Source organism: Hyla sarda, chromosome 6 (genome assembly GCF_029499605.1).
Source record: "Hyla sarda isolate aHylSar1 chromosome 6, aHylSar1.hap1, whole genome shotgun sequence".
NCBI lineage: Eukaryota > Metazoa > Chordata > Amphibia > Anura > Hylidae > Hyla > Hyla sarda.
In genome coordinates this window covers 252,132,481-252,155,586 of record NC_079194.1, presented here as the reverse complement: position 1 = coordinate 252,155,586, position 23,106 = coordinate 252,132,481, and the positions used below count along the sequence as shown (strand labels likewise).

The 23,106-nt window shown below is 42.2% G+C and overlaps 1 protein-coding gene across 1 annotated transcript in view; it reads left to right on the top strand.

Annotated features, from left to right (window-relative positions):
- The window catches only part of CRACR2B (calcium release activated channel regulator 2B), a gene marked incomplete in the record, with an annotated part of 88,443 nt that extends 65,721 nt beyond the window's left edge, over positions 1-22,722 (top strand). Inside the window, 5 exon segments of the mRNA XM_056528464.1 lie at positions 4,552-4,647; positions 6,769-6,804; positions 14,113-14,300; positions 20,305-20,376; positions 22,242-22,722. Of these exon segments, the coding sequence (XP_056384439.1) occupies positions 4,552-4,647; positions 6,769-6,804; positions 14,113-14,300; positions 20,305-20,376; positions 22,242-22,404 (555 nt within the window).
- Positions 22,723-23,106: the final 384 nt, after the last annotated feature.

The following is a 23,106-nucleotide window of genomic DNA, read 5'->3' as shown; positions in this document are numbered from 1 at the left end:
TCCCTGAGCATACTTGTAAAAAACACACCCTTACCTTCCTTGCTCCCGCACCTTCGCCAGTATCACAGAGTTCTGGTTCCTGCTTTGTTCTGAGTTTGGTAACTTGACGTCACACACCTGCTTAGCGATCAGCGGCTAAGATGGGACATCGCTGCGGCCGCTGATTGTCTGAACTCGGAATTTACATCTCTAACCAGAGCACTGTGTACTGGTGGTGTGTTTATTTTTTATTTTGTTTTTAACCCCTTAACAACAATGGACGTAAATGTACGTCATGGTGACGTGGTACTTAGCGCACCATGACGTACATTTACGCGCCACCATGATCGCGAGGACCGGAGCAGTGCTCGCGTCATGCACGGCAGGTCCCGGCTGCTATCGGCAGCCAGGGACCCGCCGGTAATGGCGGACATCCGCGATCGCGCGGATGTCCGCCATTAACCCCTCAGGTGCCTTGATCAATACAGATAATGGCATCTGCGGCAGTGCGGTACTTTGAATGGATGATCGGATCGCCCGCAGCGCTGCAGCGGGGACCCAATCATCCAGCATGGCGGCCGGAGATCCTCTCACCTGGCTCCGGCTGTCTCCCGGGGTCTTCTGCTCTGGTCTGAGATCGAGCAGACCAGAGCAGAAGATCACCGATAATACTGATCAGTGCTATGTCCTATACATAGCACTGAACAGTATTAGCAATCAACTGATTGCTATGAATAGTCCCCTATGGGGACATAAAAAGTGTAAAAAATAAAATAAAAAAGGGAAAAAAATGTAAAATGAAAAAGTAAAAAAGTGTAAAAAATGTATACACATATTTGGTATCGCCAGGTGCGTAAAAGTCTGAACTATTAAAATATCTTGTTAATTATCCCGTACGGTGAACGGCGTAACTGTAATAAAAAATAAAAAAAAAGTCCAAAATTGCTGCTTTTTTGTCACATTTTATTAAAAAAAAACATTTATAAAAAGTAAAACCTAAGCAAAAGTGGTTCTGATAAAAACTAAAGATCATGGCGCAAAAAATTAGCCCTCATATCGCCCCATATACGGAAAAATTAGAAAGTTATAGATGGTCAAAATAGGGCAATTTCAAACATACTAATTTTGTTAAAATGGTTTGAGATTTTTTTTAAGCGGTGCAATTATAGAAAAGCATATAACATGGGTATCAATTTAATCATATTGACCCACAGAATAATGAAAACATGTCATTTTTACCGGAAAATGTACAGCGTGAAAACGAAACCTTTTTTTTGCTAAATTGTGGTTTTCTTAAAAATGTTCCCACATTATTTGTTTGGTTGCGCCGTACATTTTATGGTAAATAAGTGATGTAATTACAAAGTACAATTGGTGCCGCAAAAACAAGCCCTCATATGGGTCTGTGGATGGAAATATAAGAGAGTTATGATTTTTAGAAGGCGAGGAGGAAAAAACAAAAATGCAAAAATTAAATTGGTCTGGTCCTTAAGGCCAAAATGGTCCTGGTCCTTAACGGCGAGCGCCGTAAATGTTCGTCTTGGTGAGGTGGTACTTAACGCACCAGGACGTACATTTACGCCCTAAGCATAACCGCGAGCATCAAAGCGATGCCCGGATCATGCGCGGCAGGTCCCGGCTGCTGATCGCAGCTAGGGACCTGCCCGTAATGGCGGACACCCGCGGATGTCCGCCATTAACCCCTCAGATGCCATGATCAATACAGATCACGTCATCTGCAGCATCGCGGTCATTAAAATGGATGATCAGATCACCCGCAGCGCTGCCGCGGCAATCCGATCATCCAGCACGGCAGACGGAGGTCCCCTCACCTGCCTCCGCTGTCTTCCGGGAGTCTTCTGCTCTGATCTGCCTTCCTGCAGACAAGAGCAGAAGATGACCGATAACCCTGATCAGTGCTATGTCCTATACATAGCACTGAACAGGATTAGCAATTTATGATTGCTATAAATAGTCCCCTATGGGGACTATTAAAGTGTAAAAATAAAAGTAAAAAAAATAAAGTAAATAAAATTAGAAAAAACCCCTTCCCCAATAAAAACATAAATTGTCCCATTTTCCCTATTTCACCCCCAAAAAGAGTTAAAAAAATATTTTAGAAACATATTTGGTATCGCCACGTGCGTAAATATCTGAACTATTAAAATAAAATGTTAATGATACCGTACGGTGAACGGCAAAAAAAAAAATCCAAAATAGATGCTTTTTTATTTTTTTACATTTTATTCCCCCAAAAAATTTATTCAAAATGTATTAAAAGTTTTATTTAAGCAAATATGGTATCAATAAAAAGTAGATATCACTGCGCAAAAAATGAGCCCTCATACCGCCGCTTATACGTAAAAATAAAAAAAGTTATAGGTCTTCAAAATAGGGGGATTTTAAACATACTTTGGTTAAAAAGTTTGCGATTTTTTTTAAGCGCAACAGTAATAGAAAAGTAGGTTAGCATGGGTATCATTTTAATCGTATTGACCCAAAGAATAAAGAACACATGTCATTTTTACCATAAATTGTACGGGGTGAAAACAAAACCTTCCAAAATTAGCAAAATTGCGGTTTTCTTTTAAATTTCACCACACAAATAGTATTTTTTTGATTGCGCCATACATTTTATGGTAAAGTGAGTGATGGCATTAGAACAAGCCCTCATACTAGTCTGTGGATGAAAATATAAAAGAGTTATGATTTTTTGAGGTGAGGAGGAAAAAACAAAAACGGAAAATTTTTATTGTATGCGTCCTTAAGGCTTAAATGGGCTGCATCCTTAAGGGGTTACAGGGGTATTCGCTGGAAATTATTATTTTTTTTTTAAATCAACTGGTGCCAGAAAGTTAAACATATTTGTAAATTAATTCTATTTAAAAATCTTAATCCTTCCAGTACTTATCAGATGCTATATGCTCCACAGGAAATTCTTTTATTTTTGAATTTCCTTTCTGTCTGACTACAGTGCTCTCTGCTGACACCTCTGTCCATTTTAGGAACTGTCCATAGCCTCATGCCAATCTGAGGAAAGGTTAATCCCGAAACGTGTCATTGGTTATTAAAGAACATTCTTCCTTGAGACAATTTTGTCTATTCAACTTTATGGGGAAAGCAGTGCCTAAAGAGGGACTTTTTTTCCTTTATTTTTACATTCAATAATGGATAGACCCTGGTTAATCTGGAATATCCCTACGCTGCACCCCCCTTCATTATTCCTCTGATACAGCGCCATACATTTTTAGTGGCTGGGCCTGGTACTGCAGCACTATGAAGCTCAGTACAAGTGAATTAAATGGAACATAGCTACAATACTTGGCACAAGTGCTACAAAGTGTATGAAGTTGTGCCTGGTAAAATGAACTATATGGAAATGGAGCATAGTGAATAATTTACATTGCTCCAAATTCATTACAGCTTGCACCACAAAAATCAAACAGCCGGGAACAGCTGAAAACACAAGCAGATTTTGCGAGACTTTTCATTTATTTCCCCACTTGTCTCCTATGGTGGGAATTTCCTGCATCCCAACCAATGAACACGGAGGCTGCAGTCTGGGGTATCTACACTGTAGCCTCATTGTTCACAGCAATACAATCATGGGCCTGTTTGCTTAACTGTATCACCTTTGCTACATCTCTCGAGCATTCCAATAAAACCTGTAGGCATAACCGTAGTGAAAATTCTACAGGTACATGCTGATACCATCACAGAATGTATTTTAGGAAGTGCGGCTTAATTCTTAACTTGGTAATGAACAACCTCTTAGAAAGGGCATATGTTAAAGGGTATGTGTGAGTGTTGAGAGAAGGAGGGGAAAAAAAAGGAAATGTTCTAAAACAGCTTCAGGTGTCTGAGCGTGATGGGAATTGTAGATTTGCAACAGCTGGAGGGCCACAGGTTGGGGACCACTGACCTAAAACAGTCAGATCTAGCCTCTACATTCCACAGCTATTCCAACAAAGAAGAAAAATGAAGTCAGATGTGCAAAAAAAAAATATACAAATATATTTTTATTATTAAATTTAAAATTACATAAAAGGGGAGATATATATCCCTCTGGGGATGAAAAAGAACAAAAGGGCGGCACCCCGGTTGGTAAACACTGGTCTACAGGCTGACAGTCAGTGGCCTCAGCAGTAGCTGCTGTACTTGTCATCTTTTGGGCACTCATGCAGTGATGCCAACAAATATAGCAAGTGAGGGGTGACCACTGATGGCAATGATTGCGTGCAGCGATCACGTGGAGGTATGACAGATCATCGCTTGCAGCCTGTAAATAAGCACTTATGGGGGAGCTCTAAAGCGACTGTGCCGGATCGGAGGGGATTAATAAAGTGAATACAGATTTTTTTTTATTTTTATGATATTTTATGTTTGCTGCTCTTCCTTTTTGTTCTCAACCTCTAAGACAGCAGCTAGATCAGCGTTTACCAACCACTGTGCCTACCACTCCCAGCCCGGACACGCACACAAAAGGGTCTCTAATGATTGTAGTGGTCTTTATGGTTGAATCTTCTGAGAGTCGTCACTTGTTGGTTGACATGTCTTTTTACCATTGTGCAGGACTCCTTGAAACAACAGGACAGACAAACAAATCTCCAAAGCGAGCTGATGAGAAAAGAACAGGAGCTCGAAGGCATCGCTCTCCGACAAAGACAGGTACGGTGCACTTTTTTAACACAACACTGTCTATTATTCCCTTTAATGCTGCATTCACACTTCGTTTTTACGTTACGGGTGCCGGATCCAGCTGGGGGAGGGGCAAACCGGGCTCTCCCGTACCCCAGCCGGACCAGCGCTGAAATCCATTTACTTTAATGAGCCGACCGTTAGACTCCGGTCGGATAATTTTTGACCCGTTTCCGGTTTTGTATACTACGGTTTTAGGTCCGGTCAGTAAACCGCATACGGGTCAAAAATGAGCCGACCGGAGTCAGCGTTTGACTTTGGTCGGCTCATTAAAGTAAATGGATTTCAGCGCTGGTTCAGCTGGATCCGGCACCCGTAACGTAAAAACGATGTGTGAATGCTGCCGAACAGAAGAGCACTTTCCCTTCCATTGATAACAGGAATATTTGTATAGTATGAGCGTGATGTCACATATAACATAACTCCATGTATACTAACAGATGGTGTGCCCGTCCTTATATATATGTACAGTATAGGAATTGTAAATAGCAAGTGGAATAAAATAGTTGATAAACAATTTGCATTTGTTAACATATATACTGTATTTATGGGCGTATAACACGCACCTTCATTTTAACAGGGAAATTTAAGTAAAAAAAATTACATGTAAAATAAATGACTTGGACTAAATGCCACATCATCCCCCCAACTTCGTTTTCTTCTGCACCTCAGTTTGGTCCCGTCCCCTCACCTCCAGTGCCACATCATTCCTTCCCTTTTATCAGTCCCTGTGCCACATTTACCCCTCTTATCGCCACCCCCCATGTCTCATCATCCCCCCCCATGTCTCATCAATTCCGCCTGTCATAGACCATCACTAGCCATACAGACATTAAGCCTTTAGTGCCTCCCCCCACCATCATTTCCCCCTGTCTCATCATGCCCCCCATCATTCCCCCCCTCATCATTTCCACCTGTCTCATCATCCCCCACCCTGTCTCCTCATCCCCTACCCTGTCTCATCATCCCCCCATCATGTTCCTCCTATGCTATTCTTCCCCTCCCTCATCATTCCCACCTTTCCCTGTTTTTCATAGTTTTTTTTTTTTTTTCCTTACCTGGCTGCGCTTCGGCAGGCCAGGTCAGGTGGTGGGTCTTGCGGGCTGTGGTCAGTGAAGTAGATGAATAACGTCCTCTGCCGGCTTCTCTACACGGCATCAGGGACATCACTTTTAATTTCCTGCAACTGCCGCGAGTCAGAGTTCGGAGTGCAGCGACTACAGGAAATTAAAAGTGACGTCCCTGATGCCGCACAGAGAAGCCGGCAGAGGACGTCATTCATCTACTTCACTGACCACAGCCCGCAGGACACCCCGCCTGACCTGGCCTGCCAGAGCGCAGTCAGGTAAGGAAAATAAAAAAAAACTATAAAAGCAGGGAAAAGGGGGAATGATGAGGGAGGTAAGAAAAATTTAAAGCAGAGCGGGGAGGAGCCGCCGCTGGTCACTGATTTAAAGTGGCCGCGGCCGTGCTGCTAATACTTCACAAGCTGCTGCGGCCGCTTTAAATCAGTTACCAGAAGATTTATCGGCGTATAACACGCAGGCTTAAATTTAAGTTTTAAAAGTGCGTGTTATACGTCGATAACTATGGTATAATATATATATATATATATATATATATATATATATATATATATATATATATATATATATATATATATATCATATCATATCATATCATATCTTTCTAAAAAGCATGTGTGTGTCATATTGCCCGACTTGCACTGATCTATTATGACGTGTTATATATATCTTATATGACGTGTCTTATTGACTTACCGTAAAAGTTAACTGAGGGAGATGCCCTTTAGCTGAATGCTGTCACTTAACACTTTAATTTCCAGATTACGCAATGTGAAGAAATCATTACCTATAAAGGATTCCTAAATACCTGCCAAGACAAGGCAATAGTGCATGTGTATTTAGTTTCTCATTAGATAGCTTAGTATTTCTGTAGGTATTCTCTGTATAATTGTGTGATGAAGAATCTATTAGCTGTGATTGTTTTTGTGCTTTATTGGCAGCAATAGGCTTTCTGCACTTTTACCCCTTACTTAGCAAATAGCTTTCAATAGTTGTCTGTTTGCAGAGTCTTACAGCTGGACATACAGTGCACCATCCTTTAGTGAGTATTTGTTTACTAGACAGGGTTTTATGTGTATAGTGATTTGCATGCCTTTCTAGCTGTGGTAACTCTAATGCATGTGCTGTGAGTACATACGAAGGATGTCATACTGCGGCTTTGTTTCATAAGGATTTCTTGGTTACACCCCACAACAGACTTTACATTATGAGGACAATTTCTTCCAAACAGGCCAAAGAAGAGCAGTGATTTTGACATGCTTCGGAAATGTACTCTGCACTATGTGCTACTGCAATGTACATGATACACAGTGTAATTCACGTAATTGGTGAGCGGCCAAGAGAATGCCAAATGTCTTTCTGGCAATAAAGCTGTTCTATAAAATCCAGGAGGTAACAATGGCAGCCATCTGTCTTCCACGGTCAGTGTGACCTAACCTGCTGGTAGCGTATTATTAATACAAGTCGGCATCCTATTGGTCATGCATGGTGACTTTTCATTGAAACAAGTAAAAGTTTTGGAATATGCAAAGTGACTGACCGCTTTTCATAAGTTATATTTATGTCAATGGAGAAGCTAAAGAAGATCTATCTTCTATACAATTCAGATGTAGTTGAAATGTCAGGAACTTTTAACACTGCCGTAATGTAAAGTGGTTACTATGGACACTTCTTATTAGAACTGGTTTGACAACCTGCATAGAGGGCAAGAGAACTGGCAGTAGCATTTGTCCACATAAAGAAAGAGGCAGCCAGCCCAAATAAATCTGTGTGCAGTCCACTGCCTCGAAAACTCGCAGCTTGTAAATGTCACCCATGATGTAATGTTTGTATTAGTCTGATGAGACCAGACCCAGAGGATATGGAGAACACTTCTCAAATACATTTACTACGGCTGCCGAGCCAGAAATGTGATGCAGTACAACAGTTATTGTACATAATGTGTCAAAAAAGAATAGGTAATTGGAACATGCGCAAATAAGAGGGATGGGGTATTGAAAGAAGGGTGTAGCATAGCTGAAAGGGGGTGTGGCAAAAAAAATGGGCCAAAATTTTGGTGCACAACATGTGTGTAAAGTAAGTCTGCTAAGGCCTCTTTTACTTTGCATACACTATTTTCTTTCTCAGTTTAGCTACCAGATCCCCAATGGACCCCATTCAAGTCAATGAGATCTGTTGTGACCCATTACAGTCAGTTGGGCTTTGATCCATTTTGGTGGCTGTTAAAGGGGTAAGGGATAGGATAGGGGATAAGATGCCTGATCGTGGGAGTCCCACCGCTGGGGACCCCCGTGATCTTGCACGTGGCACCCCGTTTATAATCAGTCCCCGGAGCGTGTTCGCTTATTACCGGCGACCACAGGGCTGACGGCGTGTGACGTCACGCCTCCGCCCCCATGTGACGTCACGCTCCGCCCCTCAATGCAAGCCTATGGGAGGGGGCGTGACAGCGGCGGGACTCCTGCAATCAGGCATCTTATCCCCTATCCTTCGGATAGGGGATAAGATGTCTAAGCACTGGAGAACCCCTTTAAGCACAAAAACCTGGTCTAAACCTAGACTAGACAGTTTAAAGATGTAAAACAAATATGGAACAGCTTTAGCCACTGTCATAAATCTGACACATTGTAAGATTGCCTAGTTAAAGGTCACACTGTCTAAGAATTCAACATTAAAGGGGTACTCCGGTGAAAACCTTTTTTCTTTTAAATCTACTGGTGGCAGAAAGTTAAACATATTTGAAAATTACTTCTATTAAAAAATCTTAATCCTTCCAGTACTTATTAGCTGCTGAATGCTACAGAGGAAATTCCTTTCTTTTTGGAACACTGATGACATCACGAGCACAGTGCTCTCTGCTGACATCTCTGTCCATTTTAGCAACCATGCATTACGGATCCATAGCAGATGCATAGCAGATGTATGCTAAGGGCAGCATGGTGGCTCAGTGGTTAGCACTGCTGCCTTGCAGTGCTGGGGACTTGGGTTCAATTCCCACTAAGGACAACAATAAATAAAGCGTTATTATTATAATAACATCAGCAGAGAGAACTGTGCTCGTGATGTCATTAGAGAGCATTCCAAAAAGAAAAGAATTTCCTCTGTAGTATTCAGCAGCTAATAAGTACAGGAAGGATTAAGATTTTTTAATAGAAGTAATTTACAAATATGTTTAACTTTCTGCCACCAGTTGATTTAAAAGAAAAAAGGTTTTCACCGGAGTACCCCTTTAAACCTACTCCACAGTAAAACTCCAGACAAAAAAAAAAGTCTTACTTACCATATATACTCGAGTATAAGCCGAACCGCATATAAGCTTAGGCCCCTAATTTCTCCTCAAAAATCTGGGAAAAATGTATCATCTGTCATCGTCATCCCCCATCCCCCCGTCATCATCCACTACCAGAAACACCCATCACCTCCTGTCATCATCGCCCCCCCACCCCACCCCTCTCTTACCGTCTATGCAACTCCCCAGTGTTAGCTCCCGGCAGCGGCGGTGATTTTCCTGTTGCCAACAGCCGGAAAAGGGACACATTCGTGATGTCAAGGGCATCCCTGCGCACAGATGTCTGCTGCGCATGGCCATCAATGCACGGCTGCGTCAATGCATGGCAGCGTCAATAGTCCAGGGCCGGCCCGGAGTGGAGAAGGGGTCCTCCCGGTTAAGATGGATGGCCTGGCCCACCCCCACCGGTATGCCTGAACTGATTTATGTGCAAATTTTCTTTCACTCGAGTATAAGCCGAGGTGGCCGTTTTCAGCACGAAAAAATTTGATGAAAAACTCTGCTTATACTCGAGTATATACGGTATCTGTTGTCTCATGAAAGAAAATCTTAGAGGTTTATGACAATTAGTACCTTATTCTTACCTCTGAATAAGTAACTGTTTCATGTAGTCTTTGTACTAGATAATGTGGAATTGGGGAAGAGAATATTGATTTTTGTTTATTTTTTATTAGGGAATGTAGGGAATGTGCCACCTAGATAATTTTACCAGATTAGAGGCTAATACTGAAACACATTCAATTTTTTCTGACTGTAATTATTTTATTTTTCATTGTGTGTTGTGGGGGCTGCCATCTTGCCTGAGCTTTACAGCAGGACCCATAGATAATAGCCAGGATCTGTCCCATTCAGATGAATTAAAGACGATACTGAGCATTCTCTGTGACCTTTTCAGAAGTCATTCTTTTATAAATACTGTAACATAATTTTTAGTGACAGTTTTACAACTTTTATGTTAACACCATAGACTGCAATGCATTTCTGAGCGGATCCCCCGAAAGAATGAACATTCTTTTGCATATCCGCTCAGAAATGCATTGCCAGAGAATGTGTTCCTGTGAACGCAGCCTTAGTGTCCCAGAGAACCCATTTAATACAATAAGCAAAGCAATTCATGGCATTGCTCTTTGCAGGTCTTTGAGTAGTAATGCTGCAAGGAAAGTAAGTAGAGGACACTCAAAATTACTTCAGGTTAGTAAGAGGAATCGACCACAATTTGGTAAATTTATGATATATATTTAATATAAAACTTCTCTGGCACAATTTTCCGGAAAGTGTAATGACATCACGTTTGCAAATATACGGAAATATGTAGGGTTATTTGGTTTTACCATGTGGACAGGTAGTAAGTACACTGAGTCATCGGTGCACAGCTGGGATATACACTTCAGATAAGAACTCACTTGGACAGGAAATAAGGAAACCCCAATGACCTCATGAGTTCCCTCCGGTATCCCAAACTGAACTTGTCCTGTACCTTTCATATCTGTGTTTACTATGACATCATTAACTGTGTGGACCCACAGGTGCCTGGTATTCATGTCCAGTATAGTTATGTGCAGAAGGAGGAAGCTGTTATGTTAATGCCAGTTATGTTTGGACATGATATTTTCTTTTACGACATCATAACATATGGAATAAATAGTGATGTACCCCGAAATTGTATCGATGAAAACATCACTTTGTCTTGCAAAAAAATGTTGGGACCCCAAGTCCCCAGTTATATGGGTCACTAACATGCAGGCCCCACAACTGAATTGGTCCCAAAAAATATCTGATTTTGGAATTTTCTCGAATATATAGAAAATTGATGCCAAACTTTTAAGCCCCTTACCGTCCTAAAAAAGTAAAAGGACATGTAACAAATGATGCCAATATGAAGTAGGCATATTGGAAATGTGGCATGACTATTTCTCTTACAAGTAGAGGATCTGGAATTCAGAAAAAAAAGTTAATTTTCCACAGTATTTTGGAATTTTTCTCACAAAAATGCCGAATGTATTGGACAACATTTACCACTAACATTAACCCCTTAACAACGAGGGCCGTAAATGTATGTCCTGGTGTGGTGGTACTTAATGCACCAGAATGTACATTTACGTCCTTTGCATAACCACGAGCATCGAAGCGAGGCCCGGATCATGCGCGGCAGGTCCCGGCTGCTGATCGCAGCCAGGGAGCCGCCCGTAATGGCGAACACCCGCGATCCCGCTGATGTCTGACATTAACCCCTCAGATGCCGTGATCAATACAGATCACAGCATCTGCAGCATCGTGGCCACTAAAATGGATGATCGGATCGCCCGCAGCGCTGCCGTGGCGATCCAATCATCCAGCACGGCAGACGGAGGTCCCCTCACCTGCCTCCCGGGAACCTTCTGCTCTAATCTGCCTTCCCGCAGACCAGAGCAGAAGATCACCGATAACCCTGATCAGTGCTGTGTCCTATACATAGCACTGAACAGTATTAGCAATCGAATGATTGCTATAAATTGTCCCCTGTGGGGACTATTAAAGTGTAAAAATAAAAGTAAAAAAATAAAGTAAAAAAAATGTGAAAAACCCCCTCCCCCAATAAAAATGTAAATTGTCCCATTTTCCCTATTTCACCACCAAAAAGTGTTAAAAAATATTTTATATACATATTTGCTATTGCCGCGTGCGTAAATATCTGAACTATTAAAATAAAATGTCAATGATACCGTACGGGGAACGGTGTGAACGTAAAAATAAAAAGAAGTTCAAAATAGATGCTTTTTTATAACATTTTATTACAAATTATTTTTATAAAAAATGGATTAAAAGTTCTATATAAGCAAATATGGTATCAATAAAAAGTACAGATCACGGCGCAAAAAATGAGCCCTCATATCGCCACTTATACGTAAAAATGAAAAAGTTATAGGTCTTCAAAATAGGGGGATTTTAAACGTACTAATTTGGTTAAAATGTTTGCGATTTTTTTTTTAAGCGCAACAGTAATGGAAAAGTATGTTATCATGGGTATCATTTTAATCGTATTTACCCAAAGAATAAATAACACATGTCATTTTTACCGTAAATTGTACTGCGTGAAAACAAATCCTTCCAAAATTAGCAAAGTTGCGGTTTTCTTTTTAATTTCACCACACAAATAGTATTTTTTTGGTTGCGCCATACATTTAATGGTAAAGCGAGTGATGGCATTACAACGGACAACTGGTCGCGCAAAAAACAAGCCCTCATACTAGTCTGTGGATGAAAATATAAAAGAGTTATGATTTTTTGAAGGCGAGGAGGAAAAAACGAAAACGTAAAAATGAAATTGAATGCGTCCTTAAGGCCAAAATGGGGTTAAGTACAAGCTTAAGGGGTTAAGTACAATAAGTCACCAAAAAAAAAAACTATGTTAAAAATCACTTGGAAAAGTGCCCAAAGTTATCACAACATAAAGTGGGACAGGTCAGATTTTAAAAAATTGGCCTGGCCCTGAAGGGGTTAAGTGTATTTATATATCTGTTTGTTGCATGTATTTATTGCCTAATTTGTTTGTACTGCTTGGGAACTTTTTGACCTTTAGAAGAAACAGGGATTGTTTTGTCATGTTTTATGTTACTCAATAAAGATTTTGGAGGATTTGTGTTTGTAACCACCTTGGAATGTGTGTTCTATGTTCATGATACTTTTTTCTTGTTTCAGTTACTATATTTGTTTCATGTCAACTTGCACTACCCTTCTTTTCCATGCATGGTGGTGCCTGCCCTATATACAAGGACAGAACAAATCATTGGCACTTTATTCATTCAGAATAGTAGAAGACATTGTATCTGGAGGAAAGTTGTGTCCATCATCCATACTGGAAGCTTTATGACAGGAGGCTGCATTAGAGATAGTAATGGGAAAATATGGTATGGAGAGTGACTATTTATAAGGTGTGGGGGGGCGAGTGATATAACTTCAATATTTCTGGCTGCATGTATTCATCAATAGTGCATCCACCAAAATTCTGATAACTACATTTAGTATAATATAGTTAGTATTAATCTTATTGGATGCTGTATAAATCTGCATTCAATAAGACCCTCCTGTTGGTGACTTAAGGTAGTCACTATAACAGTGTCAGGGGAACTACTATAAGGTGATTTTAGTACTTACCTGCCAGACAGTAATGGACATGCTTAGGAAGGATCCGTGCTTGTCTTGGGGCTAAATGGCCGTGTCCTGATTGCCCTATAATGCTGCTGCTTTTATTTTGTGAAATGGCTGTTTCCTGTTGGAATTCTTTCCCTCCAACTACGAGTCCCAGTATCCCTTGTTTGTAAGTGTGAGGTCACTTTTCTCCCACTTATCAGCCTACCCACCCATTGAAGCACACCTGGGACAATTCTCTGCAGCATTGTGGAGAATTATCTTCCTCTCACCCAGCGTTCGCTCCACTCATTAAGGCAGACAGGCTCCCTTTCAACACCTAACTAGTGATGTAATGCCTCGGGAACCTGTGAAAACCTGAGACCACACTCATTTTGTATGCTGTTAAAAATAAGCATCAGGCAAAGATCACATAAGAATTGTAAGAATTGCGAGACCAGCCATCAAACACAGGTACAGACACTATATTGTGAACCACACTAACTTTACATCACCTGTAATCAAGTAAAAAAATAAATCCTGGAACACCCCTTTAATTGCCTTGTTCCCTCCCACCATAAACCCCATTTGTTGTACGCGTTGCCACCAATGCTGCATAACAGTAACAGAAACAATAATATGGTTTCTTCCAAAACTGAAAGAATTATTACCAAAAAAGAATTGTATATTCTCATTGCACCTAAAATAAATTCATATTTAGGACATCGATATTCTGCATAGTAAACTGTTATGGCATTGTCGTCTGGGACATATTTATTTATACTGTTAGACTTCATAGAGTTGGTATCATTTTCTTTGGACTCTTTGTGACATGGTTTCCTGGTAGCGGACGCTGTGTACTTTTTTTTTTTATTGTTTAACATTTTTACTTCTATGATTGTAGAGTTGATATCATTCTTGCCATTGAACTTTGTTCCATTTTCCTTACAACAGCTCGAACAACAGCTGCAATCCCTGAATAGTGAGCAACTTGAGACCCGTGTCCAGAACGATCGCCTGAAACAGCTAAATGAGGATCTCATTGACCAACTAGAAAAGACCAATACCGATCTGGAGAAAGCACAGAGCCATCTACTGAAGCTACGCAAGCAAGAGCAGGAGGAGATGGAGCGCAAGAAGAGGCAAGTTCATGCCACTAAACTGTAGTTTCCTCATCAATCTGCACTTAAAGGGGTACTCCTCCCCTAGACTATCCAAAGGGACCCCTGCGATCCTCTTGCTGCACCTGGCATTCGTTTAGAGTGTCGGGTGCAGTATCAGACGCTCTTGCATGACCACGCCCCCTCAATGTAAGTCTATGGGAGGGGGCGTGACAGACGTCATGCCCCCTCCCATAAACTTGCACTGAAGGGGCGTGGCTGTGACATCACACGTGGGGTGTGGCTGTGACATCACGAGCCTCTGCCCCGAATCGCCAGTCACAGGGCAAAGTTCGCTCTGTTCACCGGATGTCTGGGGTGCGGCAGCCGAGATCGTGGGGGGTCCCCAGCGGCGTACCCCCGCAATTAGACAACTTATCCCCTATCCTTTTGGATAGGTGATAAGATGTCTAGGGGTTGAGTACTCCTTTAATACCCCCCTTTTTTTTTTTATGTGTCCTATTTTTCAAATCCGTCGTAGACACTGCGACTCATGTTGCTGTCAGGGGGTATTTTTTTTTTAATAATCCTACACTGCATATACTCCCAGTTAAGCTAGCCATAGATCAATGGTTTTTTTGGCGATCTCTTTGACTAGCTGGTACAAATGAATATAGATGATGTGATGACAATAATGGCTCATACCATTTACTGATCTGATGTTTGTTGGAATAGTATGATAACAATGGTACAGCTGAAATGATATCCCACGAGGCAGTCTGTCTTAGTTTTATTGTCCACATCTGCCTTTGGGTGGCTTCTGATATGATTAAAAGTTTTCATTATTGTACAAGTACTAGTCTCTGGACATTTGAGGTAACGGTGCCAGTTTGCTGTATATTCCAGTACAATCTGGTACATAGGATAAATGTATTCACTGACCTTCATCACCTGAGGCCAGGAGAACATCATTCTGCCCTGCGTTAGGGTGTTTTTTTCTGGGTTAATGTTTATTTGCTTAAAGGGGTACACCGGTGCTTAGACATCTAATCCCCTGTCCAAAGGATAGAGGATAAGATGCCTGATCGCGGGAGTCCCACCGCTGGGGACCCCCGTGATCTTGCACATGGCACCCCGTTTGTAATCAGTCCCCGGAGCGTGTTCGCTCCGGGTCTGATTACTGGCGACTACAGGGCGGGCGGCGTGAGATGTCACGCCTCCGCCCCCTCCCGTAGGCTTGCATTGAGGGGCGGAGCGTGACGTCACACAGGGGCGGAGGCGTGACGTCACACGCCGCCCGCCCTGTAGTTGCCGGTAATCAGACCCGGAGCAAACAGGCTCCGGGGACTGATTACAAACGGGGTGCCACGTGCAAGATCACGGGGGTCCCCAGCGGCGGGACTCCCACAATCAGGCATCTTATCCCCTAAGATGTCTAAGCACCGGAGTACCCCTTTAACCCCTTCACGCCGAGCGACGTACATATACGGCGCCGCGAAGTGTCACTTGGCGCGCGGCGACGTACATGTACGTTGCGGGGTTCCGGGAGCGCCGCGTCACCGGTAGCGGTGATCGGGCCGGGATGACTGCTGTTATCTAACAGCAGGCATCCCGGCACATCGCCGAGGGGGGTCCTGAGACCCCCCCATGACCGCGATAGGCGCTAATCGCAGGTCAATTCAGACCAGCGATCTGCGCTATTCCGGCTCATACGGGTCACTGGTGACCCGGAAAATAAGAGGGATCGGGGGTGTCCGAGACACCCTCGATCCCCCTGAAGGGATAGGAGTTTGGTGGCAGGGGTGCCACCCCTCCTATCCCTGCTATTGGTCGGCCGACCGACCGATAGCAGACCGGGGGAGGGGGGGTTAAAGTTTGGTTTCCCCGCTTTGCCCACCTATCGGTGTCCGGGCAAAACGGGGGAACTGTCCAGGGAAGGTCGGCGCCGAAGGTCCCTTACCTGGATCCCGGATCCCGGAGCGCGATCCTCCATGCAGGGATCCCCCACGTGCGGCGGCAGCAGCAGCAATACATCCGGGTCCTGCTAGGTAATTTGTTGCCTAGCAACATCCGAGGGCCACAGTTTACAGTGGTCTCTAAACCGTGGCCCTCCAGATGTTGCAAAACTACAACTCCCAGCATGCACAGACAGCTGTTTGCTGTGTGGGCATGCTGGGACTTGTAGTTTTGCAATATTTAGAGGGGTTCAGGTTGTAGATCACTAAGTGGTCTCAAACTGTAGCCCTCCAGATGTTTCAAAACTACAACTCTCAGCATGCCCAGACAGCAGTGTAATCTGCCGCCAGTGTGAATGTACCCTAAAAACACTACATTACACTAACATAAAATAAAGAGTAAAACACTACATATACACACGTACACTGCCCCCTCACCACCCCCCTCCCCAATAAAAATGAAAAGCGTATTGTACGGCAGTGTTTCTAAGATGGAGCCTCCAGCTGTTGCAAAACAAAAACTCCCAGCATTTTTGGACAGCAATTGACTGTCCAAGCATGCTGGGAGTTTTACAACAGCTGGAGGCACCCTGTTTGGGAATCACTGGTATAGAATACTCCACCCCTATACAAGTCCCTAATTTAGGCCTCAAATGCACACGGCGCTCTCATGTTGGAGCCCTGTCGTATTTCAAGGCAACAGTTTAGGGTCACATATGGGGTATCGTCGTACTCGGGAGAAATTGCCTTACAAATTTTGGAGGCTTTTTCTCCTTTTACCCTTTATGAAAAGGAACAGTTGGGGTCTACACCAGCATGTTAGTGTAAAAAAATAAACATTTTTACACTAACATGATGGTGTTGCCGCATACTTTTCATTTTCACAAGAGGTAAAAGGGAAAAACACCCCCCAAAATTTGTAACGCAATTTCTCCCGAGTACGGAGATACCCCATATGTGGGTGCAAAGTGCTCTGGGGGTGCACAACAAGGCCCAGAAGGGAGAGTGCGCCATGTACATTTGAGGTGATTTGCACAGGGGTGGCTGATTGTTACAGCGGTTCTGACAAACGCAAAAAAAAAACACACCCACATGTGACCCCATTTTGGAAACTACACCCCTCACGGAATGTAATAAGGGGTGCAGTGAGAATTTACACCACACAGGTGTCTGACGGATCTTTGGAACAGTGGTCCGTGAAATTTTGCACAGCCCACTGTTCCAAAGATCTGTCAGACCACAGTAAATGCTCACTGTACCCCTCATTACATTCTGTGAGGGGTCTAATTTCCAAAATGGTATGCCATGTGTTTTTTTTTTTTTTGCTGTCCTGGCACCATAGGGGCTTCCTAAATGCGACATGCCCTCCGAGCAAAATTTGCTCTCAAAAAGCCAAATATGACTCCTTCTCTTCTGAGCATTGTAGTTCTTCCGCAGTGCACTTCAGGTCCACTTATGGGGTACCTCCATACTCAGAAGAGATGGGGTTACAAATTTTGGGGGGCCTTTTCTGCTATTAACCCTTTAAAAATTTGAAATTTGGGGGAAAACCAACATTTTAGTGAAATTTTTATTTAATTTTTTTACATATGCAAAAGTCGTGAAACACCTGTGGGGTATTAAGGCTCACTTTATTCCTTGTTATGTTCATCAAGGGGTCTTGTTTCCAAAATGTTATGCCATGTGTTTTTTTTTTTTGCTGTTCTGGCACCATAGGGGCTTCCTAAATGCGACATGCCCCTCAAAAACCATTTCAGAAAAACTTACCCTCCAAAATCCCCTTGTCGCTCCTTCCCCTCGGAGCCCTCTACTGCGCTCGCCGAACACTTTACATAGACATATGAGGTATGTGCTTACTCGAGAGAAATTGGGTTTCAAATATAAGTAAAAATTTTCTCCTTTTTATGCCTTGCAAAAATAAAAAAATTGGGTCTACAAGAACATGCGAGTGTAAAAAATGAAGATTTTGAATTTTCTCCTTCACTTTGCTGCTTTTCCTGTTAAACACCTAAAGGGTTAAAACACTTACTGAATGTCATTTTGAATACTTTGGGGGGTGCAGTTTTTATAATGGGGTCATTTATGGGGTATTTCTAATATGAAGACCCTTCAAATCCACTTCAAACCTGAACTGGTCCCTGAAAAATTGTGAGTTTGAAAATTTTGTGGAAAATTGCTGCTGAACTTTGAAGCCTTCTGGTGTCTTCCAAAAGTAAAAACTTGTCAATTTTATGATGCAAACATTTCGGGCTGCAAAAAAAAAGAAAATAAGCTTTCTCTTGCCTGCATACGCTCCCCCGGTGCTCCGGTACTGGCGTTCGGTCCTCGGGCTGTATTCTTCTTACTTCCTGTTAGCCCGGAACGTCACACGGAGCTTCAGCCTATCACTGGCTGAGGCGGGACATCGCTGCGGCCGGTGATAGGTTGAAGCTCCGTGTGACGTGCCCGGCTAAATAAATTGTGTTCTATTACACCATAAACCCAACTCTCCCTCTTTTCTCTTTTCCCCCATTTCCTATATCAATCCATCCACTTGCACACAACTCTGTTTTTATATTAACATCACACCCAATATTCTGACATATTAAAGGGGTATTCCAGGAAAAAACTTTTTTTTATATATCAACTGGCTCCAGAAAGTTAAACAGATTTGTAAATTAATAGAACGTAACTACCCAGTAGATCTAATAAAGAAAGGGAAACAAAAAGCAGATGGAAAAAATAGAGAATTGTGCAGAAAAAAACGCACCTTTGAATAGGTTCACGTTCACATTTCAGAATTCACCGGTAAATAAAATGATAGAGAGAGCAATTAGGAGGAACTGGTATATACTAGAGACAGATGAAGACCTCAAAGAAATGGCAGGAAAGAAACCATTAATCTCCTATAGGAAAACAAAAACAATAGGAGAAGTATTGAAACGCGCACATAATACACAAAAAGATAAAGAAAAGAAGAGAAAAACAATGGATAATTGCTACTGACGCAACAGGAGTCTTAGGGCTTAATGATAAAGTTGATGTCTCAGTTTGCTTCTAAGAATGTTTTTCACGGTACCAGTCCTGACAGTCTGAACAATGAGCTAGACCTAAGTAGGAACAAGCTTAACAAAGCAACCTCCTCCCCTTCTTTTAACGTCACAAGGTGTGTTTAATGGTGATAGGTCCAATTACTAAACTCACCTGTATAAGGAGATGACACGTTCCGGTAAAGAGTTAGGCCCGTTGAAGCACTACTAAGTGCGAAACACAGGTGTCGCCTCTCTGTGGTACCCCCCTTGTACCATCCGTCGTCTCCCCGAGAATTGTACTACGGCTGTGAGAAATGTGCAATAAAATCTGCTGAATTGGAAATCCGGTGAGTGCCGACTTTTCTTTGTTTTCTCATGCACAGATTTGTAAATTACTTCTATTAAAAAATCTTCATCCTTTCAGTACTTTTGAGCTTCTGAAGTTCAGGTTGTTCTTTTCTGTCTAAGTGCTCTCTGATGACACGTGTCTTGGGAAACGCCCAGTTTAGAAGCAAATTCCCATAGCAAACCTCTTCTAAACTGGGCGGTTCCCGAGACACGTGTCATCAGAGATTACTTAGACAGAAAAGAACAACCTAAACTTCAGAAGCTCATAAGTACTGAAAGGATTAAGATTTTTTAATAGAAGTAATTTACAAATCTGTTTAACTTTCTGGAGCCAGTTGATATATAAAAAAAAGTTTTTTCCCGGAATACCCCTTTAACACACAAACATCACTATATAGTTACATTCAAACATATCATCTATAGCATATCAAGATTCATATCTTAGTATATATACGCACACAAGCATTCTCCTGTTTTACAACTTTCACTACATCAGACCTTGAGAACCGATCAAATCTCCATTTTATATTTGGATACATATGTGGAAGAATTCCTCTGACATATACCTGTGATTAACACTATGAGGCGCTGTGTAAAGAGAACCTCATGTAGTTTGGATGTTGATAACTGTTGACTGTAGAAAATGTTCATTGAGTACTCTCTAATGTCATAAACTGCAGTAATGTAAAGAATAACCATGATCAGAGCCATGTCTTTTTGGGTTATCTACAGGGACGTCTTCAAAGTCTCCAGAAATATGCAGAAGGAGAAGCAGAGTCTTCTCCGACAACTGGAGCTTCTCAGGTAAGTGCCCAATAAATACATAGAAGATATCAGTAGTGTTTGGAGGGTACCTCTTATTTGGTCAAAAACTTAAAATTGGAATTTAAAGCAGCTAAACATCTAGTTATCCAGGTTCTGGGCATAACTTTTTTTCTATCTCCACAGTCCTTAGCAGTGCTGATTTTGTTTTTATTTTATGTTTTTCGTTATTATGTAACTGGGGCTTAAGTTCCCTGGAAACATTCCCCCCATGTCCTTTTTCCAACCTATGTACCGTATTTTTCGCCCTATAGGACGCACCGGCATATAAGACACACCCAATGTTAAAGGTGCAAAATCTAGAAAAAAAAGATTCTGAACCCAACAGTGGTCTTCAACCACTGGTATAGGAGGTAATACTCACGTGTCCCCGCCGCTCCGGACCAGTCACCGCTCGTCACCGCTACCCTGGATGTCGCCCTCCATCGCTGTCGCAGACGTCTTTTCCCTCGGGATCCACGCTCTCTGTCACCACCATCACGTCGACACGCACGCCGCTCCTATTGGATGATGGGACGGCGTGCATGACGACGTGATGACGTCGAAGGAGAGCGCTGGCCATGCAGGGGATCCCGGCACGGAGCAGACACCGAGGAGGCAGGTAAGGTCCCTCCCGGTGTCCTGTAAGCTGTTCGGGATGCCGCGATTTCACCGCCGCGGTCCCGAACAGCCCGACTGAGCAGCCGGGTTAGTGTCACTTTCTCTTCAGACGCGGCGGTCAGCTTTGATCACCGCGTCTGAAGGGTTAATCCAGGGCATCACTGCGATCGGTGATGTCCTGTATTAGCCGTGGGTCCCGGCCGTTGATGGCCGCAGGGACCGCCGCGATAGGGGTGTATTCTCTGTATAAGACGCACCAACTTCCCCCCCCCCCCAGTTTTGGGGAAGAAAAAGTGCGTCTTATACGGCGAAAAATACGGTACTTTTTAATCACCTACCCATGGCCTACTTGCGTCCACCTAAAAGCTGACAATGAGGTCAGTCATTATTAGTGATGAGTGGCAGGGGCCATATTAGAATTTGCAATATTTTGTAAATAAATGGACGAATATTCGTCCTATTTTTGCGAAATTTGCATATTCGCTATGTTCGTTCCCCCTTTTTTTTCCATGTGAAAATTCCTAATTAAATTTGCATAGTACGCATGCGGAATTATATCTTTCACCTAAAAGAAGGGAGGGATCAGTGTCTTCTGGAAGTGCCGATATTGGAGACTGCTACAGAGCTCCTGGACGATGATTTTAGCTTATCCTAAGCAGCATCTACCTTTGGGTCTATTGTAGGCATGCCACCATATGTACCGTCTGTGTTAAAGGGGTACTCCCCTGGCAAACTTTTTTTTTTTTTTTTTTTTTACTGGTGCCAGAAAGTTAAACAGATTTGTAAATTACTTCTATTTAAAAATCTTAATCCTTCCAGTACTTATCAGCTGCTGTATGCTCCACAGGAAGTTCATGCTTTTTTAATTTCTGGTCTCTCTGACCACAGTGCTCTCTGCTGACATCTCTGTCCATTTTAGGAACTGGCCGGAGCAGGAGAGGTTTGCTATGGGGATTTGCTCCTACTCTGGACAGTTCCTAAAATAAACAGAGGTGTCAGCAGAGAGCACTGTGGTCAGACAGAAAGGAAATTCAAAAAGAAAATAACTTCCTCTGTAGTATACAGCAGCTGATAAGTACTGGAAGTGATAATATTTTTTAAATAGAAGTAAATAAAAAATCTGTTAAACTTTCTGGTACCAGTTGATAAAAATAAAAATGTTTTCCAGTGGAGTACCCCTTGAACATGACAAGGTTGTCCAAGGTAACTTAAGTTAGAATCTAAGTCTTTTGAATTATATTTTCTAGGGAAATGAACAAAAAGCTTCGAGATGAGAAAGATGTGTTTGAAGCAAGAAAGCTGGATACACTGAGAAAGGAGCTGACAGACCCCATCTTCAGACCCCGAGGTTGCTGCTGCTGCCACCACTCAAGCTGTGCTGGCAGTGTCCACCATGAACCTGGATTATGACTATAGGGAGGGGGTGCTATTGGGGTTTGCAATATGACTGTATAGTATGTTTAGTATATTTTAGTTATCTATTGATGTGTATATGTAAATACTTTTATGTAAGTCTTAATATCTGTATATATGCATCCAGTCCACTGTATGCGGAGCAGTGACAAAATATTTGTACAGAGTCAGGTCAAAGCTTTAGACCAGATACTTGTGAAGGGGCTGTGGTTACAAACAGGAAAATCTACTCTATAGAATACATAGTTTCCTGTACTGTTTTACCTCATGATCCCACAGTAGTGCTTCCTTGTTTTTTTTATATAAATAGTTGTTTTAAACATTTTCCTGTCTGTTTTTTTTTTTTTTTTTTTTATTCAAAGGAAGTATGTATTAATACAGTAGTAAACAACAAGGGTCCGCATGAGACACATATCACTGAAAGCGTAACAACGTAGGTAAGTTTAGCTATAGCTAGCCACAGTCAACGTTAATCTAGCAGTATATAGAACACTGAAATGGCAGGGATGTGGACCATCTACAAAAAAACTCCATTCTCAATGTAAGCATTCTCTACGTTGGTAGTGCAGACATCACAACTAACAAATCCATAGAACACAATAGTATCAAAGAGAAAAGTAAACAAAAAAGAATAAATTATATAGATATGAAACGTCAGTAAAAGAAAGTGAGGCAAGAGAAGTAAGAAGGAGAGAAAGA